The 20,447-nt window shown below is 44.1% G+C and overlaps 2 protein-coding genes across 2 annotated transcripts; both read right to left on the minus strand.

Moving 5' to 3' along the window:
- Positions 1-7,234: 7,234 nt before the first annotated feature.
- On the minus strand, positions 7,235-8,649 carry LOC114802066 (odorant receptor 131-2-like). The gene has a single exon (XM_029000698.1). It carries the CDS (start codon positions 8,495-8,497, stop codon positions 7,502-7,504), a length of 996 nt encoding a protein of 331 aa, XP_028856531.1. The 5' UTR covers positions 8,498-8,649; the 3' UTR covers positions 7,235-7,501.
- A 10,075-nt stretch (positions 8,650-18,724) lies between these two features.
- On the minus strand, positions 18,725-19,948 carry LOC114802166 (odorant receptor 131-2-like). The gene has a single exon (XM_029000864.1). It carries the CDS (start codon positions 19,946-19,948, stop codon positions 18,980-18,982), a length of 969 nt encoding a protein of 322 aa, XP_028856697.1. The 3' UTR covers positions 18,725-18,979.
- Positions 19,949-20,447: the final 499 nt, after the last annotated feature.

The raw sequence follows: 20,447 nt of genomic DNA on the forward strand, positions 1-20,447 counted from the left end.
AGGTCCATACAGAGAGGTTTCATTCAAAGTTTCGTAGATTTGTCACGTGTGGTATTTTATATTATTTTTAATGTATGACAAGAGTGACAATGGGTGGACCTTAAAAACTTAGTTATTGTCATAGCAAGAGAGTTATATCAAGAGAGGTGCAAATGATTCCCAGGTGTGAGGACAGTTGTCTTGTCACTGAGGCCTCAGGCCTCCTTTAGTGATGTCCTGGTCATACTGGGACCATACTGTCACTAGTGGTTGCCTAGTGACAGTAAGTGGTCGCAGCTCTCTCCTTCTGCAACAGCCCACAACCTTGGCTTAACAATAGACAACCAACTCTCCTTCTCAACTCACATCAGCAATCTTTCCTGCTCATGTAGATTCCTTCTCTACAATATCAGACGAATCCGCCCTTATCTGTCAACCCAGGCCACCCAACTACTGGTTCAGTCCTTAGTAATCTCATGACTGGACTACTGTAACTCCCTTCTAGCTGGTCTACCACTATGTATCCGACCTCTACAACTACTACAAAATGCAGCAGCACGACTAATCTTCAACCTTCCCAACTTCTCCCACACCACCCCTCTGCTACGTTCCCTCCACTGGCTCCCAGTAGCTGCACGCATCAGGTTCAAAATACTGATGCTGGCCTTTCAAAGCCAAACATGGAGCAGCACCATCCTACCTCACAGCCCTTATTACACCTTGCACTGCACCTCGTATACTCCGAGCCTCCAGTACTGCTTGCCTGGTCCCCCCATCTCTGAAGGTAAAAGGAAAACATTAATCTAGACTCTTCTCCGTCTTGGCCCCTCGGTGGTGGAATGAACTTCCCCTCGAGGTCAGAACAGCTCAGTCACTGAGCTCCTTCAAACGACAGCTCAAGACCTTCCTCTTTAAAGAATATTTAGATTAAATTGTAATTTTCTTGTTGTCGAACTTTGTGTACAGAATCTACAACAGAGTGAATAAAATAGATGTATTCATAGTTGGGGTCCTATTAAACCGGAATTGATCTCTTCATCGATGGTAACTTAAGCATGTTGTAAGTCGCTCTGGATAAGGGCGTCTGCCAAATGCCGTAAATGTAAATGTAAATGCCTCTGTAATGATGATCCTGCTGTGTGCTGTGGCTTCCTTGCCCAATTTTTAGCAAGTACAGGCCAACGCATCGCTGAGTTCAGCCATGGTACCTACCTGCCTCAAAACCACCAAGATCATCCCAGTGCCAAAGAAGTCAACTGTATCCTGCCACAATGATTTCCGGCCCCTAGCACTCACACCCATCATTACAAAGTGCTTAGAAACGCTGGTTCTGAGGTTCATGAAGACCCAACTTCCACAGAATCTGGACCCACTTCAGTTCACCTAGTGACAAAAAAGACACCTGTGCCAGAATTCTGTTTATTGGCTCAGCTAATGAAGTTGGACCTGCTGGGAATAAGCTCTCCACTCTTGGACTTCATAACAGACAAGCATCAGTCCGTGTCTATAGGAAATAACACCTCTAAGGTCTTCAGACTGAGCACTGTACCAAGATGAAAGAGAAGGTAGTCAACTTCAGGAAGAATCCAACTGTCCCCACACCACTGCACATCAATGGATCTGCTGTTGAGATCGTAAGCAGTGTGAACTTCCTGGGTGTGCACATGACAGACGATCTCTCCTGGAGCCTCAACACCACCTCCATCCAGCCCGAGGGACCGGGGCCGCCACGCCTGACCACGCCGGGGAGCCAGCCTGAGGGTCTGGGGCTGCCACGCCTGACCACGCCGGGGAGCCAGCCTGATGGACCGGGTCTTCCAAGGGGAGGATACAGCAGGGAAGGAGCCTGTGGTTGCCGCCGTCCGCCCCGCCGCCTCCACTGATGGTACTGCTGGGGCTCCGAGGACGTAGCCCTTGGAGGGGGGGCTCTCTCTGGATTGACTGCAGCTGGGCTCAACACCGGTGGCCAATCCTGACGGCGAATAAATGCCGGAGACTTCCGCCCCTTCGGAATCTCCGGCATTTTCATGAACTTGACCTCCGTGAGCGAATGTGTTTATGTTTTGAGTTCTGGCAATCATCACACGCCTGCGGGTTTATTTATGTGGTTCCCCTTTATTTCCCTTTTCGGCCACCGCGCCATCCTTTATTTGTGTTTATTGTTAGTTTATTAATAAAAACCCGTTCCCAGCATGTCACAGACGTGACAGATGTAGAGAAAAATCGCAACAACTGCTAGCTGTATAATAACAAAACTCTCCATTAATAAAAACATTTTTCGGAATATTCAGTGTCATTCTGCATACTTTACTTTAAAATAAATTAAATAAACGGTTTCTGTAAAAATTATTCAGTTGACAAAAGGCCAGTTTCCAGAGGTGTCATTAATTTGATGACTTTAGACTCGACTTGACAAAATGTAAAGAGACTTGCAACTCGACTTGGACTTTAACATCATTGACTCGTGACTTCACTTGGACTTGAGCCTTTTGACTTGACAAGACTTGCTGTTTCCCAGAAAACCCAAATATTAAAACGTATGTTATTACCGAACGCTCTGTATCTTTCATTGTCTGTGTATATGTGCGTCTGTGCGCGTATTTGCTGTCGGCAAGACATCCAATCAAATTAGATCCACGTGGTTTTGAGCCAACAGCATCCATCCAATCAAATTACAGGACAACCAATGCAGTGGAACTCTCAAATAACGCGCCAGTTAGACAAAATGATACCAAAGATAGTTTCGTTCAGATATAAAAACTACGAGGTGGTCAACAAAAAACGAATAGCAGTATGCAAAACATGCGGGTCGAAGATTACAGACGGAGATGCAACAACTTCCAACTTCGTTCAACATTTGAAGTTGCACAAATACGGTAAGTTCTGAGTGAATGTTAACGCTTATTTGCTAACTTTTCTTTGCTGTGTAGTTAAATCAGTGAGGCTGTAAACTCGCTGTTAACGTCGCAAACTGGTAATCTGTCCACTGCGAGTTGACTCCCTTAATTCGTACACTTATTAAAGTGATTTTTTTTAAACCTGGTAGGATGAGGTACTTATACAGAACATTAGCCAATGTACAGTATCGCACACAGTAGACGGCGGTCAGCAGCAACGTGTATTTTAGCCACCAACAAAGACATACAATACATACATATTAGTGGTGGGCCGTTATCGGCGTTAACGTGCTGTGTGTGACTCTTATCGGGCGATAAAAATGTGCTGCGTTAACGTGAGACTCTTATCGGGCGCTAAAAAAATATCGCCGTTAATCTATTCACAAAGTTGTGTTGGGAGCTGGGTCTATACTACGCAATCTATTGTGCCAGAGTTAAATGGTTAGATTTATTATTTTCTAAAGACTTTTATTTCGTTTTTGAGACCCGGTTCTCTTGGACACATGGCGTGAGCTGTGAGAGGTGCGTGTGGTTTGTGTGCAAAAAGTTATTTCTTTCTTTTTAATTTATGTACATATTAGGAATATTTTGCATGTGTGTTATTTTGTGAATATTTTTTTTTATGTTCTTTTAATACTTTATATTGTAGAGAGAGGTGCAGAAAGACGTGATGTTCTGACGCGACCTTGCTTTTTGTACAGGAATGCAGTGTTGTAAATTGTGAATGCTTTATGTTAATGTTCAGTTCTCTTGGACACATGGCGTTAGTTGAGAGAGAGAGAGGTGCAGAAAGACGCGATGTGACGCGATGTTCTGACGCGACCTTGCTTTTTGTACAGAATACACTTTGCACAGAAAATCTCTTGGGTGTCAGCTCATCATTTGTGGTTCAAGAAACGAAATCAAAAAGTTACAAAACGCAGAAGAAGAAGCGCTACACTATGATGACTTTCACCTTGATATTTTAGCGCGGATGTATACCTAGCCGAATTGCACTGTAGGGGGCGAGAACGAGTCTTCGAACTGTGAAATTACCACATCAAACGTGACGTGGTAACATGGATGCAGCTATTTAACTGAATAAACAGTTGGTAAACACAAGTACATCTTATTTTCCACTCTCCGCGGTTAAGTCTGTTATGTTCATGTATTTGTTACAGGACAGGACAAACTGCTGTGGAACTAATTGAAATGCAATATGTCATGGAAATACAACATTAGCACTTTTTGTTCAAATAATTACAGTTGCACTTGTTTTTTCAGATGCGTTTATTCTGTAAAGCAGTGGTTTAAAATGAAGAATATTCTTAAAAAATATGAGTTAAATGTTAAAAATGAAGTTAATAGTGCAATGTCAGCACTATTTATTTCTGCAGTTTCAATTGCACTTGTTTTAATAAAACAATAGATTTTAAAAGCATACACGATCTGTGAAAATATATTATTATTGTGCGGTTGAAAAGACTTGAAAGGACTCGAAACTCAAACTGCAGGACTTAGGACTTGACTTGAGACTTATCAGTCTTGACTTTGGACTTGACTCGACACTTGCCTGTCTTGACTTGGCACTTGACTTGGGACTTGAGGGCAAAGACTTGAGACTTACTTGTGACTTGAAAAGCAATGACTTTGTCCCACTTCTGCCAGTTTCTGTCCAGTATTATTTCTAGAAAATAACATCAAGAAACAAAAAAGATATTCATCATTGCTCCTCAATCTAGAAAGACATATTCATGAGGTCCGTACAGAGAGGTTTCATTTAAAGTTTCGTATATTTGTCACGTGGCACTTTATATTATTTTTAATGTATGACAAGAGTGACAATGGGTGGACCTTAAAAACGTAGTTATTGTCTATAGGAAATAACATCTCCAAGGTCTTCAGACTGAGCACTGTCACCAAGAAGGTTGTCAACTTCAGGAAGAATCCAACTGTCCCCACACCACTGCACATCAATGGATCTGCTGTTGAGATCGTAAGCAGTGTGAACTTCCTGGGTGTGCACATGACAGACGATCTCTCCTGGAGCCTCCAAGAAAGCCCAGCTTACATCTATACTTCCTCAAGAAGCTGAAGAAGGTCAACCTCCCTCCTCCCATCCTCTACCGAGGGACCATTGAGATGTTCTCTGCTGCTACATCACTGTCTGGTACGGGAACTGCACTGTTGCTGAACAGAAGAAGTCCCTGCAGCGGATAGTGAAGACAGCAGAGCTCATCATCTGGGTTCCACCTCCACCCATCTCCCAGCTCTACGAGAAACACCTCGTTTGTCGAGCTTGGAAAATAGTCATGGACTCTCACCACCCCTCACATGTCCTGTTCTCCCTCCTACCGTCTGGTAGACAATTCCGCAGCATCAGAACTGTAACTGCCAGACACGGCAAGAGCTTCTTCCCACAAGCAAGTCAGAGCTCTCAATGCACTCAATGCAGCACCATCACCAGAACACTGTTAAACTCAACAACAATACAATTTCAGCCTTATGCACCTGATAACATACTGACCATTTTGCACATTTCAATTTATTCGGAAATCTATCCTGAAGGTGTGTGTCATAATGACAGGAACAAAACCAACCAAACGCAAGGTAAGAAAGTCCACATTAATGCAGCAGCCTCTGTGCTTTCCAACACATAGCCAGCATCATTCCACACCCAGTCACAAGTGCACTTTATGCCAGTCTGTGACCTTGTTTAAATGGTTTAAATGTGACAACTGGTTCTGGAGAAACATGTATTGTCAAACATGAATGCAGCTGAACAATGAAACAATGAAAGCAGACAATGAGCAGGCATGGATGATGTGGGTTATGGTGCTTTTATACAGGATGACCTTGGCCCCTTCCCCTTCCGGTTCAGTGCCTCTGATGTCTTGTTGTGGTGCGGGACCCGGGACCATTCTTAGGGATCGTGGCCTTCCTAGGATGGGCAGAACAGAAGCAATGGAAATACTTCTCCAACTTCTGGTTAATTGGCTCTGTCTGGCCACTTGGATGGTACCCTGAGGTAAGGCTGACAGAAACATCAAGCTGTTTCCAGAACTGCCGCCAGAAACAGGAGATGAATTGCGGGCCCCAGTCTGACAGAGAGGGGCAGTGGTGGGGCAGTGGTGGCCATGGGGCAGTGGTGGCCTAGCAGTTAAGGAAGCGGGCCCGTAATCAGAAGGTTGCCGGTTCGAATCCCGATCTGCCATGGTGCCACTGAGGTGCCATTGAGCAAAGCAACGTCCCCACACACTGCTCCCCGGGCGCCTGTCATGGTGCCCACTGCTCACTCAGGGTGATGGGTTAAATGAAGAGGACAAATTTCACTGTATCACATGTGACAATCACTTCACTTTAAAGAGAGGTCATTGGTTGGACGATCTCAAGATTCAAGATTCAACACTGGTTTATTGTCAGTACAACCGTATATACAGTACACTGTGTATTGCAATAATGTTTCACACAAACACACCAATAGTGCAATAATACAATAATATGTGTTTAACCCTAACACTAAACATAAATACTGTACAAATTATCGCTATAGGTGAAAAGTGAAACTTTTCTGTACGTTGAACAGGACATAACTGGACAACATCATGTAAGATGCTTGTATGTAGATATGTTGGATATTTCAAACAGGACACACAAGACAAGACAGACATGTGCAAAAAGAGCAGAGATGAGTTGAGATTTGCAAAAATCAGGTGCATAAGGCTGGAAGTGTAGATAAGGCTGGAAGACTGGATCTGGCTAAAGTTGCAGAGGAATTGTCTGGAAAAGTTTGCGGAGCTAAACTTGTTGATGTATGGTAGTGCGCAGGGACCAGCCTGTCACAGCAGAGAACTTGGCTGGGTCAGGACACCCTCCGAGGTGCTGATATGGAATCCGAGGAAGGCGACATTGGTGGTGTGAAAGGTACTCTTTTCCAATTTGATGAACAATCGGTTCTGCAAGAGGGTCTGGAGGACAGTGCGGACATGGGTCATGTGGGTCTGTACATCGGGTGAGAAAATTAGAATGCTTGGAATGCGGCTGGGTTAATGGAAAGGCCGAACGGCATGACAAGGTACTCGTAATTATTCCGGTCTTCCATTCATCCCCCTCTCACATACAAAGAATTTAGCCGATGATAGTTAATACACGGCCTTGAGCCCCAGCCCTTCTTTCCCACAAAAAAGAACGTGGAGGGTAAGATGATTCCGCTGGCGAAAGAAGATATATTTCCCCCGTACTCTAGCTACACAGACCATTTTTATCTGTAAAGAAGTGAACTTTTTTAACATGTTCAACAGAATGTTGTTTTCTTGTTCAGATTCTGTAATATCTTGTATTAATTACAGTACTGGATGTGCCAGTGTGAGGTAGGGGTGGGTGTGTGTCCCATGATCAGTATGAGGGTGGCGGTGACCAAGGTAACAAGGTGGGAGGTGTAACAGTAGTCATTTAGTTCAAAGCAGGAGCAAAACATACATCATGTAGTCAAGGACTTTCCAAGCTTTAATTCAAGCATAACAAGGCACTTAGGATGTGACTTGAAATCCTCCTCAAAGTGATCATTCAATGCTATGATAAACCACAAACAAGGACAATGTCATAATTACATACAAATAAGAATATATCATAATAAATATGCAGTGTCATATTACCATAGGTTTAGTTTTTGTCTGAACTCTTGATATGGATTTAATTGAACTGAACAGATTAGAAACAAATGTGTAATGTCCAAAAAAAACATAATTTCTTAAAACGACAGAAAATTTCTCATCTCTTAATCCATAAATAAGTGGGCTAAGACAACGTGGTGCAATAATGAACAACATAAAATTGGAATATCTCACTTTTAAATACAGCAACATGTCAATGTGCAGTAAGCTACTTTCCACATAGGGACATATAAACCGGAGCAGTGACAGCAGTAGCTGGAAAGCATGGAGAAGCACAGTTCGGAGGCCTTTATTTGTAGACTTCTTGTTTTCTGATGATGCTGCCCTTGCAGCCTTCATTATCTTGACGTAGGTGAAGAGGATGATTCCAAACATGACAAGAAAGTACATCTGAAATAAAGTTGATCTCAAAAGGTTCTGCCAGCTCTCCACAAAAAGCACGTCTACGCTGCACACAACATATGCCAGCAACATTTTAGAAGGCATTGATAATAAAGATACAAAGAGAATGTATGTCGGTATCACTGAACCGATGAGCCACATAATAAGGAGGCCCATGTTCCTGGTCCTGGGAGTGGAGATGTCAGCGTGCCGCAGAGGCATACAGATAGCGACATAACGCTCCAAACACATGGCAACAAGGGCTAAAGGTGAAACGATTGAGAACAAAGACATGATGACAGAAAGCAAGCAGCAGAAGACAAAGTAAATCGCCACCTGGTAGTAGACAAGTACGAGTGCCAGATTTCCTAAAAAAATCAGGCCCGAATCGGGAAAGAGCGTCTGAGAAAACAGAATATAGCGTGTGTCTGTCCTGAAGGCTTCTTTCTTTAGGAAGGTGAAGATCATCAGACAATTTATGTAGAGAAAAAAACCAACAACTGCTAGCTGTATAATAAGAAAATCCTCCATTAATGAATATATGGTTAGGTTGATTTTCATGTTGGAATATTCAGTATAATTCTGCATAATTTCAAAATAAATTAAATAAATGTTTTCTGTAAAAAATAATTCAGTTGACAAAAGGCCAGATCCTGTCCAGTATTATTTCTTGAAAATAACATCAAGAAAAAAAAAGATATTTCTTCATTGCTCCTCCATCTAGAAAGACTGGTCCGTACAGAGAGGTTTCATTTAAAGTTTCGTAGATTTGTCACATGTGGTATTTTATATTATTTTTAATGTATGACACGAGTGACAATGGGTGGACCTTTAAAACGTAGTTATTGTCATAGCAACAAAGTTATATCAAGAGAGGTGCAAAGGATTCCCAGGTGTGAGGACAGTTGTCTTGTCCCTGATATAGATGAAGCTGAATAGTTACCCCACCAGAGGCCTCCTTTAGTGACGTCCTGGTCATACTGGGACCTGGTCACTAGTGGTTGCCTCGGTATGCTGCTTATTAAAGGTTTATGTTTAATTTGTAAATTATCTTCACCGTTTTCCACCCTTGTACTGAAAGTGAAGTGATTGTCATTGTGAGACACTGCAGCACTGCACACGGTGACATAATAAAATATATATATTTTTTTATATTGTAGGTTAAACGATGACAAAGATGGACTCATTTTCAGCCATGGTCGATCCTGCATCAGCTAAACCAGATTTATCACTCCTTTAACATAAATTAAGTAAATTAATATGTTTTTGAGCTTTCAGTGCAGTACTCTGGCGATTCATTATTGCGATGAGAAGAAAGAAACAGAAATTGCTGTTTATTTGCACTGGGTCCAGCAGGTGGTGCCAACAGACACTCGTATTATTAAACCCCGCAAATGCAGCACTTCTCACCCATGATCCTGCCCATCTACCCCATGTAAGATGGGAAATCACAAGCCGGTGACGTTCTAGAGCTTTGTTTTGCGTAAGGTTCATAACCTCCATTCTCCATGTCTTTGTCAGACTGCCTTTGTCAGACGCCCTTTGTCAGACGGTGTGAAAGGCCAGCCATTTGTTTAGTGATCCCCCGCTCTGTCTTTGTTGGCCTCGGAGAGGAGACACCAAGGGCGTGTCAGGGCAGAAACAACAAATTCTGATTGGTCTGTGGCAACTTCCTGGGAGTCAAATGTATAAAAGAATTTTCTCTTGTGGTCCATTTCCTTTTCATCAGGAACTGGGTATTCCAGTTCCTGAGTCTTTTCTTCTTTCTCTGTTTCTCCTGACTTTTTCTCCTTTTCTCCTGTCATTTATTTTGGGTTTTTCTGTAACATTGGTACCTTTTTACGTACAATATTTACATGTAACTGCAATAATAAATCTATTATTATTAGATATTGTTCATCCTTTTAACCTCTATTGTGCCATGCCTCTTTCTGCCAGGTAACATCAGGTTGAAATGGTTTTAATACAGTGATTTTGAGTAGGAGACACTACTGTTACACTACTCCTCTTTTTACACCCACAATGAGGCACTTCACCACACACGTAGTAGTAGCCTAGTGTGTAACATACTCACCTATGAACCAGAAGACCCAGGTTCAAACCCCACTTACTACCATCGTGTCCCTGAGCAAGACACTTAACCCTAAGTTGCTCCAGGGGGGGACTGTCCCTGTAACTGATTTTAAGTACCTCTGGATAAGGGCGTCTGGTAAATACTGTAAATGTAAATGTAAACATAAATTCTTCCTACTTCCTCTCATACCATTCGCTGGCAACAACCACCACATTGCCTGCCCACCCGCCCAAAGACATCGGAAGTCCCAACCAACACAATATACCCAACAGGTGGCGGAGAGGTCTGTGTGACCACCGTGGCCACAGTCACATTCATGTCCCGCTGTGGGGTCTTGCATTTACATTTACATTTACGGCATTTGGCAGACGCCCTTATCCAGAGCGACTTACAACGTGCTTTCAAGTTACCATCGATGAAGAGATCAATTCCGGTTCACTAGGACCCCAACTATGAATACATCTATTTAATTCACTCTGTTGTAGATTCTGTACAGAGGAAGGTCTTGAGCTGTCGTTTGAAGGTGCTCAGTGACTGAGCTGTTCTGACCTCGAGGGGAAGTTCATTCCACCACCGAGGGGCCAAGACGGAGAAGAGTCTAGATGAATGTTTTCCTTTTACCTTCAGAGATGGAGGGACCAGGCGAGCAGTACTGGAGGCTCGGAGTAAACGAGGTGAAGTGCGAGGTGTAATAAGGGCTGTGAGGTAGGATGGTGCTGCTCCATGTTTGGCTTTGTAGGCCAGCATCAGTATTTTGAACCTGATGCGTGCAGCTACTGGGAGCCAGTGGAGGGAACGAAGCAGAGGGGTGGTATGGGAGAATTTGGGAAGGTTGAAGATCAGTCGTGCTGCTGCATTTTGTATGAGTTGAAGAGGTCGGATGGTACATAGTGGTAGACCAGCTAGAAGGGAGTTGCAGTAGTCCAGTCGTGAGATTACTAAGGACTGAACCAGTAGTTGGGTGGCCTGGGTTGACAGATAAGGGCGGATTCGTCTGATATTGTAGAGAAGGAATCTACATGAGCGGGAAAGATTGCTGATGTGAGTTGAGAAGGAGAGTTGGTTGTCTATTGTTACGCCAAGGTTGCGGGCTGTTGCAGAAGGAGAGAGCTGCGAGTTGTCTAGGTAAATAGCAAGATCCTGATGTGGTGAAGAATCTGCTGGAATGAATATTAGTTCAGTTTTGGTGGGATTGAGTTGAGTTGGTGGGATTGAGTTGAGTTGCCCCGATCCCCCATACTCAGGCTGATGTCAAGGTATTTCAAAGTGAAGTGATTGTCATTGTGATACACAGCACATGGTGCACACAATGTTTTTAATCCATCACCCTTGTTTGTGGGGACGGTGCTTTGCTCAGTGGCACCTTGGGTTGGGCTTCAGGATTCAAACTGGTAACCTTCTGATTACAGGTGGGGCCAACGCTCCACCTGAATGCCCAGCCCCGTGTGGGACAGCCCAATGTGGCTGGGGCGCAGCCCTCTGGCAGCAGGGAGAGACAGACGGAAGGAGCTCTCAGGACTTCCTGCAGAGACTGAGGACGGAGTTTAATCGGCCAGAGCCTGAGCCAGGATCAAACTCTGCCCCTCCACCACATCCAGCGCCAGTCAGGATCCGGGGCAAGAAGACCCAGCACTGGCGGGTGACGAGCAGGTCGTGCCTCCCAAGATCCTGGCTGTGCCCCCTGAGGAGTTCCCGGAGTGCCCAGAGAGGGATCCAGACGACCCTCTCTGGGTCGTCTGGATCCAGGGGGGGACTGTAGGGGGGATATGTCGCCCCTACTTCCCCTCTTTGTGTCCACCAGATGGCGACCCAGCCACGGAGCCAAACCCCAGGGAGGAGGTTCCTGACCCGAATGTGCTGGTCCAAGACGAGGTGGACATGCCCAAAGGTACCCCTAAGTCCAGCCGAGGGGGTGCAGTTCAGCTTGGGGGCTCCTCCTGAGGGGAGGGTAGGTGGGGAAGCGATGGAGCTGGGTCCTCCAGTAGCCAGTGAGGAGGGCGGGCCAGGCATGGGCTTGTGTCTGCCTCCAGAGGGGTGGAGCGTCATAGAGCCCCCGGGTAAGCATGAGGACCCAGCTGGGACAGGCAGGAAGAGGTCCTGCTTGTCCCAACGGACGCAGAAGGGGCTATCTGGATGGTCTGGCAATGCACCAACCTTGGCACCAGGGGGGCCGAGAGGGGCTGCATGGTCCCAGAAGGCTCTGTCAGGATTGACTGCAGCTGGGCTCAACACCGGTGGCCAATCCTGACAGCGCATAAATGCCGGAGACTTCCGCCCCTTCGTAATCTCCGGCATTTTCGTGAACTTGACCTCCATGAGCGACTGTGTTTATGTTTTGAGTTCTGGCAAACGCCACACGCCTGCGGGTTTATTTATGTTGTTCCCCTGTATTTCCCTTTTCGGCCACCGTGCCATTCTTTTGTTTTGTTTATTGTTTTTTTATTAATAAAACCCCGTTCCCAGCATGTCACACCTCTGCGCTTCCTTCCCCCGTAAGTCCGTAGACGTGACAGATACAGAGAAAAATCCCAACAACTGCTAGCTGTATAATAACGAAACTCTCCATTAATAAAAACATTTTTCGGTTGATTTTCATGTTGGAATATTCAGTATCATTCTGAATACTTTACTTTAAAATATATTAAATAAACGGTTTCTGTAAAAAATATTCAGCTGACAAAAGGCCAGATTCTGTCCAGTATTATTTCTAGAAAAAAACATCAAGAAAAAAAAAAGATATTCATCATTGCTCCTCCATCTAGAAAGACATATTTCTTGAGGTCTGTACAGAGAGGTTTCATTTAAAGTTTCGTAGATTTGTCTACCTTGTCTACCTTAAAAACTTAGTTATTGTCATAGCAACAAAGTTATATCAAGAGAGGTGCAAATGATTCCCAGGTGTGAGGACAGTTGTCTTGTCACTGATAGTTATGCCACCAGAGGCCTCCTTTAGTGACGTCCTGGTCATACTGGGACCATACTGTCACTAGTGGTTGCCTCTGTAAGGATGATCCTGCTGTGTGCTGTGGCTTCCTTGCCCAATCATTTTAGCAAGTACAGGCCAACGCATCGCTGAGTTCAGCCATGGTACCTACCTGCCTCAAAACCACCAAGATCATCCCAGTGCCAAAGAAGTCAACTGTATCCTGCCACAAGCACTCACACCCATCATTACAAAGTGCTTAGAGAGGCTGGTTCTGAGGTTCATGAAGACCAAACTTCCAAAGAATCTGGACCCATGTCAGTTCACCTACTGACAAAAAAGACACCTGTGCCAGAATTCTGTTTATTTAGCTAATGAAGTTGGACCTGCTGGGAATAAGCTCTCCACTCTTGGACTTCATAACAGACAAGCCTCAGTCCATGTCTATAGGAAATAACACCTCCAAGGTCTTCAGACTGAGCACTATCACCAAGATGAAAGAGAAGGTTGTCAACTTCAGGAAGAATCCAACTGTCCCCACACCACTGCACATCAATGGATCTGCTGTTGAGATCGTCAGCAGTGTGAACTTCCTGGGTGTGCACGTGACAGACGATCTCTCCTGGAGTCTCAACACCACCTCCACCACAAAGAAAGCCCAGCTTACATCTATACTTCCTCAGGAAGCTGAAGAAGGTCAACCTCCCTCCTCCCATCCTCACATCGTTCCACCGGGGGACCATTGATATGTTCTCTGGTGCTACATCTCTGTCTGGTACGGGAACTGCACTGTTGCTGAACAGAAGAAGTCCCTGCAGCGGATAGTGAAGACAGCAGAGCTCATCCTCTGGGTTCCACCTCCACCCATCTCCCAGCTCTACGAGAAATACCTCATTCATCGAGCTTGGAAAATAATGATGGACTCTCACCACCCCTCACATGCCCTGTTCTCCCTCCTACCGTCTGGTAGACGATTCCGCAGCATCAGAACTGTAACTGCCAGACACGGCAAGAGCTTCTTCCCACAAGCAAGTCAGAGCTCTCAATGCACTCAATGCACCACCATCACCAGAACACTGTTAAACTCAACAACATTTATTTCTTATATAGCCCAAAATCACATACAGTATGTCTCAATGGGCTTTGACAGGCCCTACAGTTGACACCCCCCACACTTGACCCTTCTGCACACAAGGAAAAACTCCACACAAAAAAAAACTCTAGGAGGGAGAAAAAAAGAAAGGAAGAAACCTTGGGAAGGAGTGATACAGAGAGGGACCCCCTTCCAGGGTAGAGTGAGCCTGCAAATGGTGTCAGTGCAGGGTTGGATATGATATAATGATAAGTCCTACGGTTGTAGGGTTGGAGAAGTCCAGGATGTATTCAGTGTCATGTTCTAGATTACGTGTCCGTAATGATGTTACTGGTCCATTTGAAGATCCCTGAAGCTGTAGTTGTAATGGTGGTGGTGGCTGTGGTGACCCTCTGGTTTGTTTCATGTTTTGTCCTTGTAAAGCAGTTGTCAGGAACCAGGATGTATCTGCTTGTCTCTTCACTGGGGTCTGCCAGTAGTCTGGGTGCTTGATTCCGTGTCTCGGAGAAAAACTAACAGAAGCAGCGGCAGACGGTTGCACTGTACGACCGATACTGAAATATGTGGTTATATTGGTGCTACAGTGGCCCAGTACCCTAACTAGGACAGCCTAACTGGTGAATTTAACTTTGTCTGTGATAAACTGGACTTTATAATTGACACTGCGTCAAAATCAAGTGAAATGAGGGTCTAGGACTTTAGCAAAAAGCCAGAGAAAACACTGAGACTGTGTCTGAATCCCGGACACTGACAGGCAAGCTGTTCCACAACTGCGGAGCTCTATAGGAGAAGGATCTGCTCCCAGCTGTGACCTTCTGCACCTTTGGTACCAGTAGTGACCCCGCACCCATTGATCGAAGGGGGCGAACCAAAAGTTCACTCAGGTACTGTGGGGTGAGACCATTTAGAGCTTTATAGGTTAAAAGTAGGATTTTGTAGTCAATCCTAAATTTGATGGGTAACCAGTGCAGTGATTGTAAGACTGGGGTGATGTGGTCAAATTTCCTGGTTCTGGTTAGAACTCTGGCTGCAGCATTCTGTACTAGCTGGAGTTTACTCATGCACCTACTAGAGCATCCAGACAATAATGCATTGCAGTAATCTAACCTTGATGTAATAAATGCATGGACCAACTTTTCTGCATCATGCATTGAAATGATATTTCTTATTTTCGCAATATTTCTAAGGTGAAAGAATGCTATTCTAGTGAGATTATCTACGTGCGAACTGAATGAGAGACCTGCATCAATGATGACACCTAGATCCTTCACTTCAATACTCGGTGAGATAGAAAGGCTATCCAGGGTTATTGTGTAGTCAGCCAGTTTATGCCTGGCTGCTTGAGGCCCGATTACAAGCGCTTCTGTCTTGTCAGGGTTTAACAGGAGAAAGTTGATGAGCATCCACTGTCTAATGTCCTTCAGACAATTCTCTATTTTTTTCAGCTGCTGCCTCTGGTCTGGCATTGCTGACAGATACAGCTGTGTGTCATCAGCGTAGCAATGAAAGGTAATACCGTGTTTGTGGATGACGTCGCCTAAAGGTAACATGTATAGAGAAAAAAGTAACGGACCTAGGACAGAACCCTGTGGAACACCAAACTCTACTTTACTATGTGAAGACGAAACACCATTGATGTCCACAAACTGATATCGGTTGGTCAAATATGATCTGAACCATTCAAGGGCTGTTCCCTTAATCCCAATAACATTCTCTAACCTGGCAAGGAGAATAGCGTGATCAATAGTGTCAAACGCTGCACTCAGATCAAGCAGGACAAGCAGCGAGATGCGCCCCTGATCAGAGGCCAACAGCAGGTCATTAACCACTTTAACCAGCGCTGTCTCAGTGCTATGATGAGGTCTAAATCCTGATTGATATACTTCGTGGATATTGTTACAGTCTAGGTATGTGCTCAGCTGCTGGGCTACAACTTTTTCTAAGATTTTTGATATGAACGGAAGGTTGGATATCGGTCTATAATTTGAAAGCTGACTGCGATCAAGGTCCGGCTTTTTAATCAGGGGTCTAATGACTGCTACCTTGAACGAACTTGGTACGTGGCCGTTGCTAAGCGACGAGTTAACAATTTTGAGAATAGAATTTATAACATTGGGTGCTATTTGCTCAACAACAATACAATTTCAGCCTTATGCACCTGATAACATACTGACAATTTTGCACATTTCAATTTATTCGGAAATCTAACCCGAAGGTGTGTGTCGTAATGACAGGAACAAAACCAACCAAACGCAAGGTATGAAAGTCCAGATTAATGCAGCAGCCTCTGTCCTTTCCAACACATAGCCAGCATCATTCCACCCCCAGTCACAAGTGCACTTTATGCCAGTCTGTGACCTTGTTTAAATGGTTTAAATGTGACAAACTGGTTCCGGAGAAACATGTATTGTTAAACATGTATGTAATGAAACAATGAAAGCAGACAATGAGCAGGCACGGATGACGTGGGTTATGGTGCTTTTATACAGGTTGACCTTGGCCCCTTCCGCTTCTGGTCCAGTGCCTCTGATGTCTTGTTGTGGTGCGGGACCCGGGACCATTCTTCGGGATCATGGCCCTCCAAGTGCACTAGGATGGGCAGAACAGAAGTAATGAAAATAATTCTCCAACTTCTGGTTAATTGGCTCTGTCTGCCCGCTTGGATGGTACCCTGAGGTAAAGCTGACGGAAACCTCGAGCTGTTTCCAGAAGTGCCGCCAGAAACGGGAGATGAATTGCGGGCCGCAATCTGACAGAGAGGTCATTCGTTGGACAATCTCAAGATTCAAGATTCAAAACGGGTTTATTGTCAGTACAACCGTATACACAGTACACTGTGTATTGCAACAATGCTTCACACAAACAACTCAATAGTGCAATAATAAAAGAAACATATATATGTGTGTAACCCAAACCATAACCCTAACACTAGACTTAAATACTGTACAGATTATCGCTATAGGTGAAAAGTGAAACATTTTTCTACAATGAACAGGTTGAACAGGACATAACTGGACAACATCATGTAAGATGCTTATATGTAGATATGACAAGACAAGACAAACATATGCAAAAAGAGCATAGATGTGCAAAATGAGTTGAGATTAGCAAAAATCAGGTGCATAAGGCTGGAAGTGTAGATAAGGTTGGAAGGCTGGATTTGGCTAAAGTTGCGGATGAATCGTCTGAAAATGTTTGCGGAGCTAAACTTGTTGATATTTGGCAGTGGGCAGGGACCAGTCTGTCACAACAGAGAACATGGCTGGGTCAGGACACCCTCCGAGGTGCTGAAATGGAATGTGCTGATATGAAATCTTTTTCAATTTGATGAACATTCGGGTCTGCAAGAGGGTCTTAGACATATATTCCCCCTTTTTTGTCTGTAAAGAAGTGAACTTTTTTAACAGTTTAAATGGCAGAATGTTGTATATCTTGTATTAATTACAGTACTGGATGTGCCAGTGTGAGGTAGGGGTGGGTGTGTGTGTCCCATGATCAGTATGAGGGTGGCGGTGACCAAGGTAACAAGGTGGGAGGTGTGACAGTAGTCATTTAGTTCAAAGCAGGAGCAAAATTTACATCATGTAGTGAAGGATTTTCCAAGCTTTAATTCAAGCATTTCAAGGTGTTAAAGAATGTCGATTGTCCATTGTGTAACCATCACGTGTCATGGATGGTAATGTGCATTTTTAGTGATGGTATGCAACCTACATCATCACTGTCATATGTGAACGCCCCACATTCCTCTCGCAACATGTTCCTTGCAGCGGCTTGTTGGCTTTCTGCCAGGTGTTGGAGATCCACTGGGGGGTTCCATGACCTTGGTCTCTGCTGGTGCTCTTGTGGATGTGTGTCGTTAGGCTTGTGTGACTTCACCTCTTTACCATTCTTGTCCTCTTGCGTCGGCTTGTTTACTTTTGTCTGCATGTCTGCTGCATACACAGTCTTTATTGGCTCAAGGTGCCCAATCACTTCACGACTCTCTTGATGGGGGTTCCCCTTCTAATGGACACGCTCCTTCGTTTAGTTTCTGAATGTATATGGCTGTGTCTTGGTGAAACTGTTCCACTTGATCATGTTCCTCGCTTTCCTCGATCTCGTCAAACACACTCTCTGCCAACTTGATGAGTGTCCTCTTGGTACTGCCGTGAGACTCTCTACTGTCCAGGCCAGGGCATTTCAGTGGCCTGCAGACATCCACCAGAGGCTCCCTCTCCAGCTGCCACAAAGCCGCACTCACTTGATCACGCAGAGGCTGTATTTCTTCCATTTTTTTTAAGGAAAGGTCATCTCTTAAAAAGGAAGGTGGTTGGTGATGGTGTTGACTCACTAGCTCCACCTCCTGGCTGGCTCGCCAAAAAATGTTACACTTGACAAAATGATTGGCCAACTCCTTTCCCATGCCACAGATTTACATAGAGCAGCTCCAACACAAATGCGTGGACAATACAGACTTTCGTACCGGCTAACCGGATTAGCACACGTGCTCTGCGGCTCAGCCCAGCCCGGCATCGCAATTTAGCATTTCAACTCAGCAAATTCACTCCAGCATGACCTCCGTTACCCTCTAAGACACTTATAACCTATTAAACCGGTTGTAAATTATATATAGCTTATTCCCCCCCTGCTTATCTGTAAGAGCAGAAACAACATGGGAATTCTCGGTGCATGGTCTGTACTCTGCATAACCATGAGTAAACCTTTTCTACCGCAGCGTCAGCCACTGGTGCATAGGGCACCGAGCGCCCTCTGCTAGCGGAAACTATATTATGCCATATTACGGCAAAATGGTTGAACATAAGCATAAAAACAAAAACAAAATGGGGGGCACTCATTCTCATTCTCTTAGTTCCACAAAGGCAGTTAGGATGTAACTTGAAATCCTCCTCTAAGTGATCATTCAATGCTATGATAAACCACAAACAAGGACAATGTCATAATTACATAAAAATAAGAATATATCATAATAATTATACAGTATCATATTACCATAGGTTTAGTTTTTGTCTGAACTCTTGATCTGGAATTAACTGAATTGAACAGATTAGAAACAAATGTGTAATGTCCAAAAAAAACATAATTTCTTAAAACAACAGAAAATTTCTCATCTCTTAATCCATAAATGAGTGGGCTAAGACAACGTGGCGCAAGGAAAAACACTATAAAATCAGAATATCTCAGATTTACATAAAGCAATATGTCAATGTGCAGTACACTAGTTTCCACATAGGGACATATAAACTGGAGCAGTGACAGCAGTAGCTGGAAAGCATGGAGAAGCACAGTTCGGAGGCCTTTATTTGTAGACTTCTTGTTTTCGGATGATGCTGCCCTTGCAGCCTTCATTATCTTGACGTAGGTAAAGAGGACGATTCCAAACATGACAAGAAAGTACATCTGAAATAAAGTTGTTCTCACAAGGTTCTGCCAGCTCTCCACAAAAAGCACGTCTATGCTGCACACAACATATGCCAGCAACAATTTAGAAGGTATTAAAAATAAAGATACATAGAGAACGTATATCGGTATCACTGAACTGATGAGCCACATAATAAGGAGGCAGATGTTCCTGGTCCTGGGAGTGGAGATGTCAGCGTGCCTCAGAGGCATACAGATAGCGACATAACGCTCCAAACACATGGCAACAAGGGCTAAAGGTGAAACGACTGTGAGCAAAGACATGATGACAGAAAGCAAGCAGCAGACGACAAAGTGAATCGCCACCTGGTAGTAGACGAGTACGAGTGCCAGGTTTGCAATAAGAATCAGCCCCGAATCGGGAAAGAGCGTCTGAGAAAACAGAATATAGCGTGTGTCCGTCCTGAAGGCTTCTTTCTTCAGGAAGGTGAAGATCATCAGACAATTTATGTAGAGAAAAATCACAACAACTGCTAGCTGTATAATAAGAAAATTCTCCATTAATAAATAGATGTTTAGGTTGATTTTCATGTTGGAATATTCAGTATCATTCTGCATACTTTCAAAATAAATTAAATAAATGTTTTATGTAAAAATAATTCAGTTGACAAAAGGCCAGATCCTGTCCAGTATTATTTCTAGAAAATAACATCAAGAAAAAAAAGATATTTCTTCATTGCTCCTCCATCTAGAAAGACAGGTCCATACAGAGAGGTTTCTTTTAAAGATTCTGAGAATCATGTTGCTTTATATTATTTTTAATGTGTGACAAGGGTGACAATGGGTGGACCTTAAAAACGTAGTTATTGTCATAGCAACAAAGTTATATCAAGAGAGGTGCAAAGGATTCCCAGGTGTGAGGACAGTTGTCTTGTCTCTGATATACATGAAGCTGAATAGTTATGCCACCAGAGGCCTCCTTTAGAGACGTCCTGGTCATGTCGGGGCCCGGTCACTAGTGGTTGCCTCGGTACGCTGCTTTTTTAAAGGTTTATGTTTAATTTGTAAATTATCGTCACCGTTTTCCACC

The sequence above is a fragment of the Denticeps clupeoides genome, chromosome 13, assembly GCF_900700375.1.
Source record: "Denticeps clupeoides chromosome 13, fDenClu1.1, whole genome shotgun sequence".
NCBI classification, from domain to species: Eukaryota; Metazoa; Chordata; class Actinopteri; order Clupeiformes; family Denticipitidae; genus Denticeps; species Denticeps clupeoides.

Excerpts from the sequence above, each read along its gene's own strand:
- LOC114802166 (XM_029000864.1), bottom strand. The coding sequence starts at position 19,948 with ATGAAAATCAACCTAAACATCTATTTATTAATGGAGAATTTTCTTATT.
- LOC114802066 (XM_029000698.1), bottom strand. The coding sequence starts at position 8,497 with ATGCAGAATTATACTGAATATTCCAACATGAAAATCAACCTAACCATA.